Genomic DNA, 11,798 nt, shown 5'->3' with positions numbered 1-11,798 from the left:
TATTTTGTGTGTTCTTTCTTGCTAGGTGTGCTGTGAATGGCCTGATTCAGAGGCCTTTGATCGCTGCTTCAATGGCGATCTCGTCTAGGACGTCTAGTGCCTTCGCCTTTAGTTGCATGAATTTTCAGAAGTAGTCGTGTAGTGTCTCTCCCTACATTTGCTTGCACTGGAACAGATCTGTGGAAGTCAGCGACTGTGCTATTAGCCCCTTGAAATTTGCCAATACCTTGTCCCGGAGGTTTTCCCAAGAATAGACTGTGCTTGGTTTGAGCATAGAATACCAAGCCAACGCGTCGCCTTCGGCTACAATGACAAATGACTTTGCCAAGACGGCGTCGTCTCTGCCAGCGGAGGCTACTGCTGCCTCGTAACTCATAATGAACTAATAGGGGTCTGTCTTTCCGTTGAACTTTGGTAGTGTGATTGGCTTGTATGCCGTTGGCCATGGCGACTGTTGTATGCCTTCAGAGAGTGGGGACTTGGGATTGATAGGCCTCCGCATCATCTGAGATGGCATCATGGGCGTGCTGATCACTGGCGGAGGCCCTTGTGGTATGGTTGCAGTTGGTGTTGCTGCGGAGGCTGGGATTGCGGAGGTTGACGCTGGTACTGCATGCTGCATACTTAGCATCTTAGCATGTAGGACTGCCAACTGCTGCCTGATTTCTGCTGCTTGTGTTGATGCTTGAATAGCTTGCTGATTGGCTACGAATATTGCTGCCATTCTGTCCCTCTCTTGTTGCGCTCTCTACAACTGTGCTTGCAGCTGTTGCAGTTCTTGCTCGGGTGTTGCGGCTTGGTTTGGTTGGGCCTCTGGATCTTGAATCTCTGGATCTTGGGGTTTCGGTGGTTGACCCTGGGCATCTGCTTTGGTGTCATCCTCCGCTAGCGAGGTTGCGTAGGTGCTACGAGTGGTGCGCCTAGGCCTTCCTCTCTGACCCATGGTCGTTGCTGCTCTGGTGGTGGTTTTTCTTTTCCCTGCCATCGTTGGTTTGCCTTGGCCAAACCACGGTGGGCGCCAATGTTGAGACTTGCGGTCTTAGACAGTGAAGTGGAGGTAGGGGCCTCCGCCCGCAAGGCGCTGCTTTTGGGCGGAGGCTTAGGAGATAGGCACGACAGGTGGGAGAGTAGTGGGATGATACGTATAAACTGGGTTCTATTAATTCAGTCACCAACCTCCTGTACCGTTACAAGTGCTCCCTATTTATAGGGCTCAACTATCACTTTTACAGAGTTTACAATAGTACCCTTCAGCTGCTACAGTACATTCTCGGAATATTCCACTACTCGCCTTTCCTCTCGGGAGTAATCTTGTCATGCCGCCCTCAGATACGGGGCCTGCGCGATCAGCCGGCCCATCAGGCCTCAGGACTCGGCGCCTTTGGGCCCTCGCCGTCGGTCTCCGCCTCATCAGGCCTCAGGATCCGGCGAAGGGCCTTTGGGCCTCCGCCGTAGGTCTCCGCCCCTAGGACGCCGGGGCCGCAGACCCCCGACGCCCAGTATTGCCGTCCTCCTGCTTGGGTCTCTGCCCTTACGAGCGGAGGCCGAACCGGCGCGCCCGCGCCGTCCACGAGCGCCTTCCTCTGGTTACCTGCACACATACGTAGGTAACGTTGGCACTTGATTAGCCTTGCAGCGGGGCGGCCTCCGCCCCCTCCACCCGGAGACGCCTACGAGCAACCGGGTGGAGGCTGCGCCAGGGTCACCGGCAGCGTCCTACAAGCAGTCTGAGAAACCGTCATCTTTCTGGGTCTGGAGGCGCGGTAGCTGGGCCTTTGCTTAGGTAGTTGGTCGGAGACGTCTCTGCGAACTGCTGGCCGCGTAGGTCTCCGCCACTCTCGGAGGCCGCGTTACAACATGTGTTTATGTCCTTTATTCCAACTTCTACGTCCCCAACAAATTAAATGGATATGATATATAATTGAGATCGAAAATATGTGCTGCATAAATCTTGTTCTCAGCGGTAAACTATTTCTTGGAGACTGTCATTCCTTTGGACGAATGTATTCATGTTTCTCTTTCCACTATTAAATCTTCTTTCTTCTCCAGTGCTTGTTGATAGAGGTAACGATGAACTAAACACGCTAAGGGCAAGTGTGAGTGATGATTGCTAGTAGCAATATATAACTACCTAAAGCATTGTATATTTGAGTACTGTTACTGCTCAGGAGGTGAAAAATCGTGTGAGATTTAGTGACATACATGTTGTTCCATACCCTTAATTGTTCTACACTTGGAGATTGCTTCAAAGCTTTAGTAACCACTAGTGAATTGTTCTATTAAGTGTATGTATTATATATGTTACTCTGTCTTTGTTCGATCTATAAAGAACAACTAAAAACATAAATGCTCCCTAGATATGTTTGGATCGCATTTGCACTTCTGAAGATGAGGAGAGATGAGTCTGCAAGGAGAATTCGGATAGCATTTGCACATGTTAGCATGATGACGTGTTTATGGCTGCTTAAGGCCACCCCCAACGCTATTCACTGGTGTAGGCTTCGCAGACCGCCAGATGACAAAGCTTCCTGCCAAAAGTACAAATGGGACCTTTAAAGGATAGGCACTGTATGCCTGCGTTGGGAGAATAAATTATCTAGGATAGCCTCACCAGTGCTTTTCTCTGAGACCACTACTCATATACGCCTGCGCCGGGGCTGCCCTAACTGATGATTTTGCCTAAACACTTGTAAGTGTGGCAACATGAAAGTAGTACGACTACAAGTCATGTGCTTCAACCTAGAATAGGATCCAGCTAAAGATTAAGTGTAAAAACATGGTAAGTTGGTAGCTCAAGTTTGAGTAAACGGCCCAAACAACTAACACTAACGCATTTCCAAGTCTGAAGACCATTTTTATGTAAATATCGCCAAGGTGTAGGTATTAGAGTCCTATCTATATAGATGACATGCAAAGTAATTTTGACGACTTGTGTGTGAAGTTGTTTTTGGATGCTAATAAAAATTGGGTTAAAATCGGGCAGGGTCGAACCAACGGACTGAACCCGGGGAACTCTGCACCAGCTCAGCTATGAAACTCTAAACTAGAGTCTGAAACCGTTGAATCAGCTAAGCTTCAGATCAGCTGAAGATCTCCCAATGATCAGTTCGTTCAACGACCATAGTGCTTGAAGAAAAAGTTGTAGACCTATATGCCATCTTGAATTGTTGTTATAGACCAACCAAGGATCGATGTTGTGTACAAAATCGCAAGAAAATTGGCAACAAAATCGTTACGTTGAGCATGTTCCATGGCATGCCATCACATCTTCGTGTCGTGTAGCACGAACATAATCCTCAGCGTTGTGCATGTGCGGTTCACGGCCACGACCGTTGGTTGGTGGGCGCGTATACATACGTTGATGCGTGAAACGCGGCTGGGAATACTCTCGACTCCGACACGTACCACCGTTGTGGGACCGTCCCACCGTTGCTGCCTCGCGTGGGGACCACCACCCCCCTTCTCTCCTCCTGCGTGGTGCATGGCACATGGGAGTCGGTCGGTCGGTCGGCCGGAAAAGTTGACGGCAACAATGCACTCCTTTGACAAAACTTGGTGCCAGTAAAAACTGTAGAAAAATACATCCGTCCTATTCTTCCACAGTACTTTTTGACAAAGGAACAGGATTTTTCTCCCGCAATAAATTAACATAAGCAGCAGCATCAGCCAAAATTTCAGCGAAACGAACCGGACCTTTTCAGTTTAGGGTTTACTTTAGCCGTAAGAAGCCTATATATTACACGTACAGCTACATATGCCTGTCATGACTTCTCTGACCCTAAAATCATCACAGGCTCATCGTCGATTTGGCATGCGCCATCATCTCGGTTGACGGCGGAATCCACCTCCTCCTCGGATTTCGAATTCAGTTTCAGGTTTTGGGTTGTTCCACTCAGAGATGCCCAATAAATTGCTTCTATAAGCTACAAGTTCATAGCAAGTTGTAGCTTCTATAAGCTACAGGTTTTGGGTTGTTCCACTCAGAGATCATTTGGAAACAAAACTCCGTATTAATAAATTGCTTCTATAAGCTACAAGTTCATAGCAAGTTGGGTCATGAAATTGTGTGCGAGAGCGTGTGGACAGCCTAGCCACTGTGAGCGCTACCACGCCAAGCTATGAGCTCGTTGGCAAACTTAATAAATAGACGATACCTCGCGCGTTGCTACAGCAATTTTATAGTGCTTTTTAGGATGATGGTTCATATGGAGTTAGAAATGTAGGGCTTTGCTTGTGTTACAAGCTTATGTGAAAATATAGTTGTGCAATCTTCCTTACTTGGAAGGACAACAGAAACGTTGATAATTTTAAAAGTGTCGTCGATTCATAAATCATGGTTGCACTTATGCCTCAAAACTACTAATTAGTAAATTGCATCAAAATATGTTAAACAAAGCTGTTTTGTGAAGCCATGACAACACTAATTAGTAGACATGGGGATATATGTGTATTGTTCGCCTTCCCACATGTGTTTATGAATTATGACGTCAAGGTATTTGATGCGCTCATCACAGATCTTTGAAGTGGCTGGCTGCTTTACATGGTTAAAATATACTGAAGCATCCTGAAGTTACACATGTTTGATTAGTGATTTTTAAAGATACGATTATGCAGTAATAATTAAGTCAAAATGGAGAAGATTTAAGCCAATAAATAAAGTGCTCCCGCTACATAGCTACAGATGGACCTGCAGCTCAAAAAAGGATGCTGCTGGAAAAGTGCATGTATTGAAGAGGCACTGAAGCTTGTTGTAGACCCGTTGATGCAAATGAGCCGGCACTTGCCTGCATGCCATTGTCATCCTTCATGGTCCACCACGACTGGATCAAGCCCGCAGATGACTCTTGGCACCAGCGACTTTCCTGGAGCTAGCACCAACGGCTCTCCCTGCTTGTCCACATGCGTCATGGCTGCTCCATCGTTTCACAATCGCATGAAACATAGAGCTCCCTGGAGCAAGGGCTTTGTTCTGTTGTTTCAGGTTTCTTCTCTCCTCAGTTCTTTCCAAGCCCTTACAAATCTTTTCCATTTGGTCTCCGGGAAGATTCCCTCAAAAAGAAAAATTACTTTTCCAATGCTAAATTACCAAATCATCCTACGACATTGCACTAATGAGAAGAATCAAATATTGGCCCCATTTTGATTGGGGCATTTGACCACCCCCGAAAAGGAACTGTCAGCAGCTTGAGTTCATCATCCAACAAATAAGCAACTCTTATTGTTGTGCCATCAGTATTTTTGGCCCTCAAGGAGGTATCCGGGCTAGGGCTAGAGGTATCGGCATGCGCGGCGACACAGATGCCTGAGGACGCCACCACTGCCGAAGTGCCGACTGCATCAGCGAGTGCTGTTTATCTACTCGACTACTCACGACCAAACTCAAGCAGGCATTTGATCGAACACCCACTGCACACCAACTAAACTCAGAACCCTCATCACCATAACTGAAATTGGTTGAACACCATGACCACAGCATCGGAAGCAACTCACAGAGCACCGAGTGGAGAGAAGGCTCCAGGCTACAGACCCTGTGCAGCCCCCGGCCCCGATGCCTAAAGAAGCCCGAAGAGGAGGAGTAGCAGGACGGTGGGCGCCACAGCGAGGATGAAGAGGATCTCAGAGCCGACGATCCGCGGGTGGCCAGCCGGCGATCCAACAGGTAGCCGGCGGCCTCGCAACGTATCACCACGATCTCGCCGTAGTGGAGTAGCCCCTCTGACCGGAGCGCTCCAGGCGAGGAGGAGCGAGGCCAAGCAGTGGCGGAGGACGAAAAAAAATTTAAGGTAGAGCGAAGTCGATAACATATATAGTAAAGTAATATCTCTCAAAATGGTTCACTAGACAGTGTGATAGTAAAACACAAATTACAAGCATTTAGGATATAAAAAACTATAGAAAATACAAGTAAAGTCAACTAACCATGTGACGATGAAGCTTCAGTCACGCCTAGGCGGCCTAGGCAATTGCATTTGCCTATCTTTCTTGTTTTGAAATGTATTCTTGATCTTCTCAAGATCAATTCCTTTGAATATTTCTCGCTCAATGTAGCACACCATTAAGTAATTGAGCCAAGCATCGGACATCTTGTTGCGCAATTTTGTTTTGATAATCTTCATAGCTGAAAAGACCCTTTCAACTGATGCCGTTGCTACCGGTAGTATCAATGCCAACTCAATTAGACGATAAACCGATGGGAAAACAGTATGTCTATCAAGTTCAATCATTTTTGCAGCTAGACTTGCCAGATCATGGCAATCTCTAAACTCCTCAATTTTTCTCACATGAATAATAAATAACTCAAGTTGATCTTTTATACCCTTCTTTTCGGAATAGGAGAAATCATCAGAATATGTCTCAGTAAGCCGAGCAAGCTTGTGCACATCAAATTTAGAGAATGAACCTCTCAGGTCAAGACAAGAAAAGCAAACAAGCAACTCTGAAGATACCTCATTAAACCGATGATCAAACTCTATGGTAATAGCATCTATAGCAGCATAGAAGATATCAACACGAAAATAATGGTCTTGAGTGATGTTGTTCTTGCCCCCTTTTCTTCATCTTCCAAATCTTGGTACTGCTTCATTCATATTTGGTATTGGGATATCATTTTCACTGCAAAATTTTGTGGCTTCCTATAATAGTGGCTCCCAACCATCATTCCTCAAATTCATCAAACGTGTTTTCACATCAATAACCAAAGACATGGCTTGAACAATATTTTGATCCTTCCTTTGCAAGATAAGAGAGAGCTCATTTGTGATGCGCAGGATTTGCAACATCATCTTCATGATGAACACAAAGCTTAAAAGACTCCATGATTTCCACTAAACCTCCTGCCCTACTTGGATTACGCTCATCTTGATGCACAATTTGTAGAACTTCAATTACTGAATCCCACATTGATTCAATACGAAGTAATGTCTTGTAATGAGAACCCCATCTTGTATCTCCGGGTCTAGCCAAGGATGTTGCTTGATGTTTCCCTCTTCCTGTGGAAATCTCTCCACTGCTCAACTTGCCTAAAAGAATCCTGCGTTGCTTATCTAGCAGTAAATCCTTCCCCTTGCAAGATGTAGTGGTGTTCACAATCAAGGCCACATAACCAAAGAAATCCAACAACATCTTGAGATGGAAACAACTACCAACTGCAATTGATGAGCAAAGCAATGGACATAGAAAGCATATGGGTTCTCATCACGAATAAGCTTCTGAAGGCCATTAAATTCTCCTCTCATATTAGAAGCACCATCATACCCTTGCCCTCGCAGATTTGCAATGTGTAACCCATGCTCACCAAGTACTTCAACAACTATTGTCTTCAATGCTTCTGAGGTTGTCTCCTTCACATGCTTAATACCTAAAAATCTTTCAATCACTTTTCCTTTCTTGTTCACAAACCTACAACATAGATATTATAATCTGATTAGTTAATTTTAACATTAACAATTATATAATCAATTACAATAACAATTAACATTATATAATCAATTACTTACCTCACAACCATAGCCGTTTGTTCTTTGACACATATATCACGCGATTCATCTATAAGAATGGAGAAAAGACAACCCGCCATCTCTTCCTTTATTGCTTTGGTGACCTCAATTGCACAACACTCTGTAAGTTCTTTTTGAATTGTTGGGGAAGTCATCTTGGTATTTTTGGGACATGTCTCGTCAAATGCAAGCCACACTTGTTCATTCCTTTCTTTATACCAATCAAGAAACTCTAGAAAAATCCCCTTATTCAAAGAAGCAAGGGACTCATCGTGTCCACGGAATGGTTCACCTTGCAATGTGAGCAAACTCATAATACACAACGATGTATCCAACCTAGTTTCATATTTGATTAGTGCATCTTTTGTATGTTTGTCAACCTTATGTTTCACACTTGTTCTTTGATTTTGAAATCTTCATATGCTGTCCTACACTGATTTTGGATTTTTCCATCATGTTTTGGAAGCGCCAAATATGCATTCTTCCAATTGTTAAACCCCAATATTGTAAAGACATCATATCCAAATTTGTCATCCATTCAATCATGCTTGAAAAGATAACAATAAAAACAATAGGCCCTATACTTCTCCACACTGTATTCAAGCCAAGGATGTTGCTTGAACCAACTTTTTCTGAAAGCATCTTTTCTTATTTGTTTTAGGGAAATTATAACCCATTGGTTGAGTTGGACCCTTATCTATGACACTACGTAGAAAAATGTTTTTAGGGGCGGCTGGTAACCGTTTGTAGGGACGATTTTGCCAGCCGCCCCTATAAAAGAGTGGCTACAAATCATGCATTTGTAGGGGCGGTTCTCAGACCGCCCCTATAAATCAATTTGTAGAGGCGGCTGGTGTTACCAGCCGTCCCTACAAATCAATTTGTAGGAGTGGCTGGTACTGTAGCCGCCCCTACAAATCAATTTATAGGGGCGGTCTGAAAACACCAGCCGCCCTTACAAATCGATTTGTAGGGGCAGCTATAGTAACAACCGCCCCTACAAATCATTTTTCTGCAAAAAAAAATTAAATTTACAATTCAAATTCGACCAGAACATATATTTTTCATCATGACTTATCTTCTTCTGCGATTGTACTGAAACTCAATGACACTACACATTTATTTATACCAGATTATAACAAATATTCCATGACATGTCTTCCAAATGTGAATTGTAGTAATACATATCAAATCAAATATAAAAAAATATCAAGTCAACTAAAAAATGCTAACTAGTATGCTCAATGCCTTTATCATAGATAAAGGCACAATCAGGAAACCCAAATTTATGTCCCGGAAAAAAGAAACTTCTAAAATATTCACCTTGTGAACACTTCTAAACGCAAGCTGCACAGATACCAAGTATCAGAAGGAACAAATGACAGATGGTTTCGCTTAAAAAAACAAACAAATGATAGATGGAAATGCATGTAAACCATTGCCACATGCATTGTACCCTGTGTAGCCCATCTCTCTTCCTCTACAAGTCAACAGATTTCCTCCCATTCCTGAGCAATAATCCCACACTTGCTTCCGGCATCTACACCACAAAAAAAAGGTATCAGAATTTCGTTGAAAATGGGCAAGCAGGATGCTGTGAGTTGTGAAAGTATGGCAGATGCCAATACGAACAAACATGGCACAGCATGGCAGGTGCCAATGCGAACAAACATGCTTCCATGATCAGCTTAGTGTGATATCCGATCCATTGCTTTCTAGTTCCTATAACTAGTATATTATGTTTTACAAAGAATAAAGAATTATCTTTGCACCCATGAGTATTTCCAATATATAAGAAAAAAAATAGTGATGGCATAGTTAATCTGAAGCATTAGCTGAATCAAAACGGAAAAGAGACTAGCATGATAAGCTCTGCAAAACAAGTAGCATTCATGTTCTATTTTTTGCAAGAAATACAATCACCTGTGCATAAGTTATAGCAGAAAAAGGAGCACTCCAACACTGGATACTGACCTGACCATGCAGGCTATTGATAATCTTCCACTTTGTCAGCGATGCATGTGGAGTGGATTCAGTGATACAGCAAGTCATTCGGATAGAAGGTAGCCAATTAATCTGTGAATCCAAATAAAAATACTTTATACTTACCAATCTGGAAAAAAAATCTCAGGAAACAAATCTAATCAGTCATAAGTTTGCTGGAATCACGCATATCTGAGCATTTACACTCTGGAAAAAAAAAGCATGTTGCACATCTTGTATCCTTATTGAGAAATAAAAATAATAATAAATCTCTAATTATGCTCCTCAGCCAGCAAACAACCAACATATCAAATAATGTTATCAACATCTCCCACAGAATGGATCAAAAATGACTACCATCCTCCCACAATCAAGAAATCGATGCACCTTTATAATTGTAATAATCTTATATCATCATCATCCTGGTACCATTTACAACTATGGAAACGCTAATAGAAATTTCAAGCAAAAATTTGAAGAATACAAGTTTTAAAAGCTAGTTCAAGAAATGAAGGCTTTTGTTGTATTCATATGAGATAATACTGAAATGCATGTGCTAGCTTCTGGAAAGAAATGATTACCACTTCTAGCTCGAAATCAAGCTTTTGTCTACCCTGTCAGCATTTTGCAATATTTTCTAGTAATCTCATATGAATTCAAAATTAAAAATTATCAATCCTAAAGACAAGTGACACATTCCAACACAAAAGCACTAGCCAGTTGACCTACTAATAACGAAACAAACAGGAACAGCCTCTCGAGGTAGGTTCATCTCATCAGGAAACATTTGCACCGCCTCTGTGGTGGAAGTCGAGATGTAGCACTGGTAGGTTCATCTCATCAATCGGCGCCATGGATGCGAGGGCAGGAATCTGCAAGGGAGGCAATGGCCCCTCCACAAGGCCGCCTCAACTTTAATCTCCACAGCTCCGGGAGATCGGTGGAGAGCTCCTCAATATCCGCTCCTTTAGCCATACCACTTTGCAAAACAGAACAAAACAAAATAACCTGTAACCCACCCCATCGCCACATTTGGCATGCACAATCTACTCCAATTATCTTTAGCATCCAACACAATATGCAAATTAAAGTTGTATACAATAACAAGCTATATCAATTGAACACAGTACCCTAGGTCCTTAGCTGGCGGCTAGCTCTACTCTACTACTACATCCTAGAATAAAAGATATATGATCGATCGTGTAATTCCAATTGACAGAAGGATGAAATCAGTACATGATTGTTTTTATTATCTTGCATCTAAAATTAAAAGTTGGTAGTCACAAACCATCTCTTTCATGCAGCTGCCTTGCATGATCCCATCACAGCTCTGTCGCAAGCATATCTTTATATGTTCAACATCAGCAATACGTGTTCACATATTTTTATAGTTAGATGGCACGTCATACAACTAGTAAAACTTGTTTCTCATCATAAGGAGTCATCATTCATTTATGTATGTGTGACGTCACAGCCCAAGCAATCTAAACAACACTAGGTGATCCATACTATTACCGCAATCTAAACTAGTTCATTGAAGAGTAATTGGCAAAAAAAAAATAGTGAACTTTTCCTATGCAAATCTACATGATTCACACAAGGCAGATGCTTGCAGAACAGGTACTCTGCATCCTAGGCACGCTTCGCGCATCACAAATCAATCTAGTAATCACTAGCAAAGAACACATAGCTATGGACCTCGAAATCAATCTACCAATTGCTTGCTGGCTACCAGCCGTAGGGCAGATGAGGAGACAACCCGATCTACTAGTCGGATCTCATACCTTTGTTCTGCCCCCATTCAGTCGCTTGCTCGCGCCAGCTGCTAGGTTGTGCCGCCGCCGCCGCCGCAGGGTGCCGAGGTTGGTAGTCACCGAGTCGGGACTGGCGCCTAGAAGGGGAAGACACGACGGGATGTGGGTTCACCTGGGGGCTTGAGTGCTGGTGGCCCTCCATGGCGGCCGCTGCCTTAGAAGGAGCAGGAGGGGCTCGCCGCGCCGCCGTCGAGGTCGCTTGGTCGTCGATCCAGGGTACCCGACCACGGATCGACAACGCCAGACCATGGATCAAGGCCGCCCGTCCTTGGATTGATGCTGCCCGATCACGGATCGATGTCGCTTCGCCGTAGATCAACGATTGGGTGCCGTCTAGGACTGAGATCCCGCTGTGCCTGGGTGTGACGCCATTAGGGTAAGGGTTGGGGGCGGGCGCTGACCGAGATCCCGCGACGCAGGGCAGTGCTCGAGGGAGCCGTGGCGCTGACCGAGATCCCGCGGGTCTAGAGCTCGTCGGCCAGGCGCGGGGGGGGGGGGGGGGGGG

General features: G+C 44.2%; 1 protein-coding gene and 1 long non-coding RNA gene across 2 annotated transcripts; both read right to left on the bottom strand.

The window, feature by feature from the left end:
* Nucleotides 1-7,088: 7,088 nt before the first annotated feature.
* LOC136523247 (uncharacterized) lies at nucleotides 7,089-8,118 on the bottom strand. The gene is made up of 2 exons (XM_066516993.1): nucleotides 7,497-8,118; nucleotides 7,089-7,398 (listed from the first exon to the last, which is right to left on the bottom strand). Exons 1-2 carry the CDS (start codon nucleotides 7,808-7,810, stop codon nucleotides 7,089-7,091), a joined length of 624 nt encoding a protein of 207 aa, XP_066373090.1. The 5' UTR covers nucleotides 7,811-8,118.
* Nucleotides 8,119-8,844: 726 nt separating this feature from the next.
* Nucleotides 8,845-10,053, bottom strand: LOC136523820 (uncharacterized). The gene is made up of 2 exons (XR_010776167.1): nucleotides 9,471-10,053; nucleotides 8,845-9,036 (listed from the first exon to the last, which is right to left on the bottom strand). It is a non-coding gene; the product is annotated as an uncharacterized lncRNA (long non-coding RNA).
* Between the last annotated feature and the right edge of the window lie 1,745 nt (nucleotides 10,054-11,798).

The sequence above is a fragment of the Miscanthus floridulus genome, chromosome 18, assembly GCF_019320115.1.
Source record: "Miscanthus floridulus cultivar M001 chromosome 18, ASM1932011v1, whole genome shotgun sequence".
Lineage (NCBI taxonomy): Eukaryota > Viridiplantae > Streptophyta > Magnoliopsida > Poales > Poaceae > Miscanthus > Miscanthus floridulus.
Note: the sequence above shows the minus strand (reverse complement) of the source record. Positions and strands in the feature narration are given on the sequence as shown.

Excerpts from the sequence above, each read along its gene's own strand:
- LOC136523247 (XM_066516993.1), bottom strand. The coding sequence starts at position 7,810 with ATGAGTTTGCTCACATTGCAAGGTGAACCATTCCGTGGACACGATGAG. Across the intron at positions 7,399-7,496 it reads CAAACGGCTATGGTTGTGAG|GTTTGTGAACAAGAAAGGAA; the intron begins GTAAGTAATTGA and ends TCTATGTTGTAG.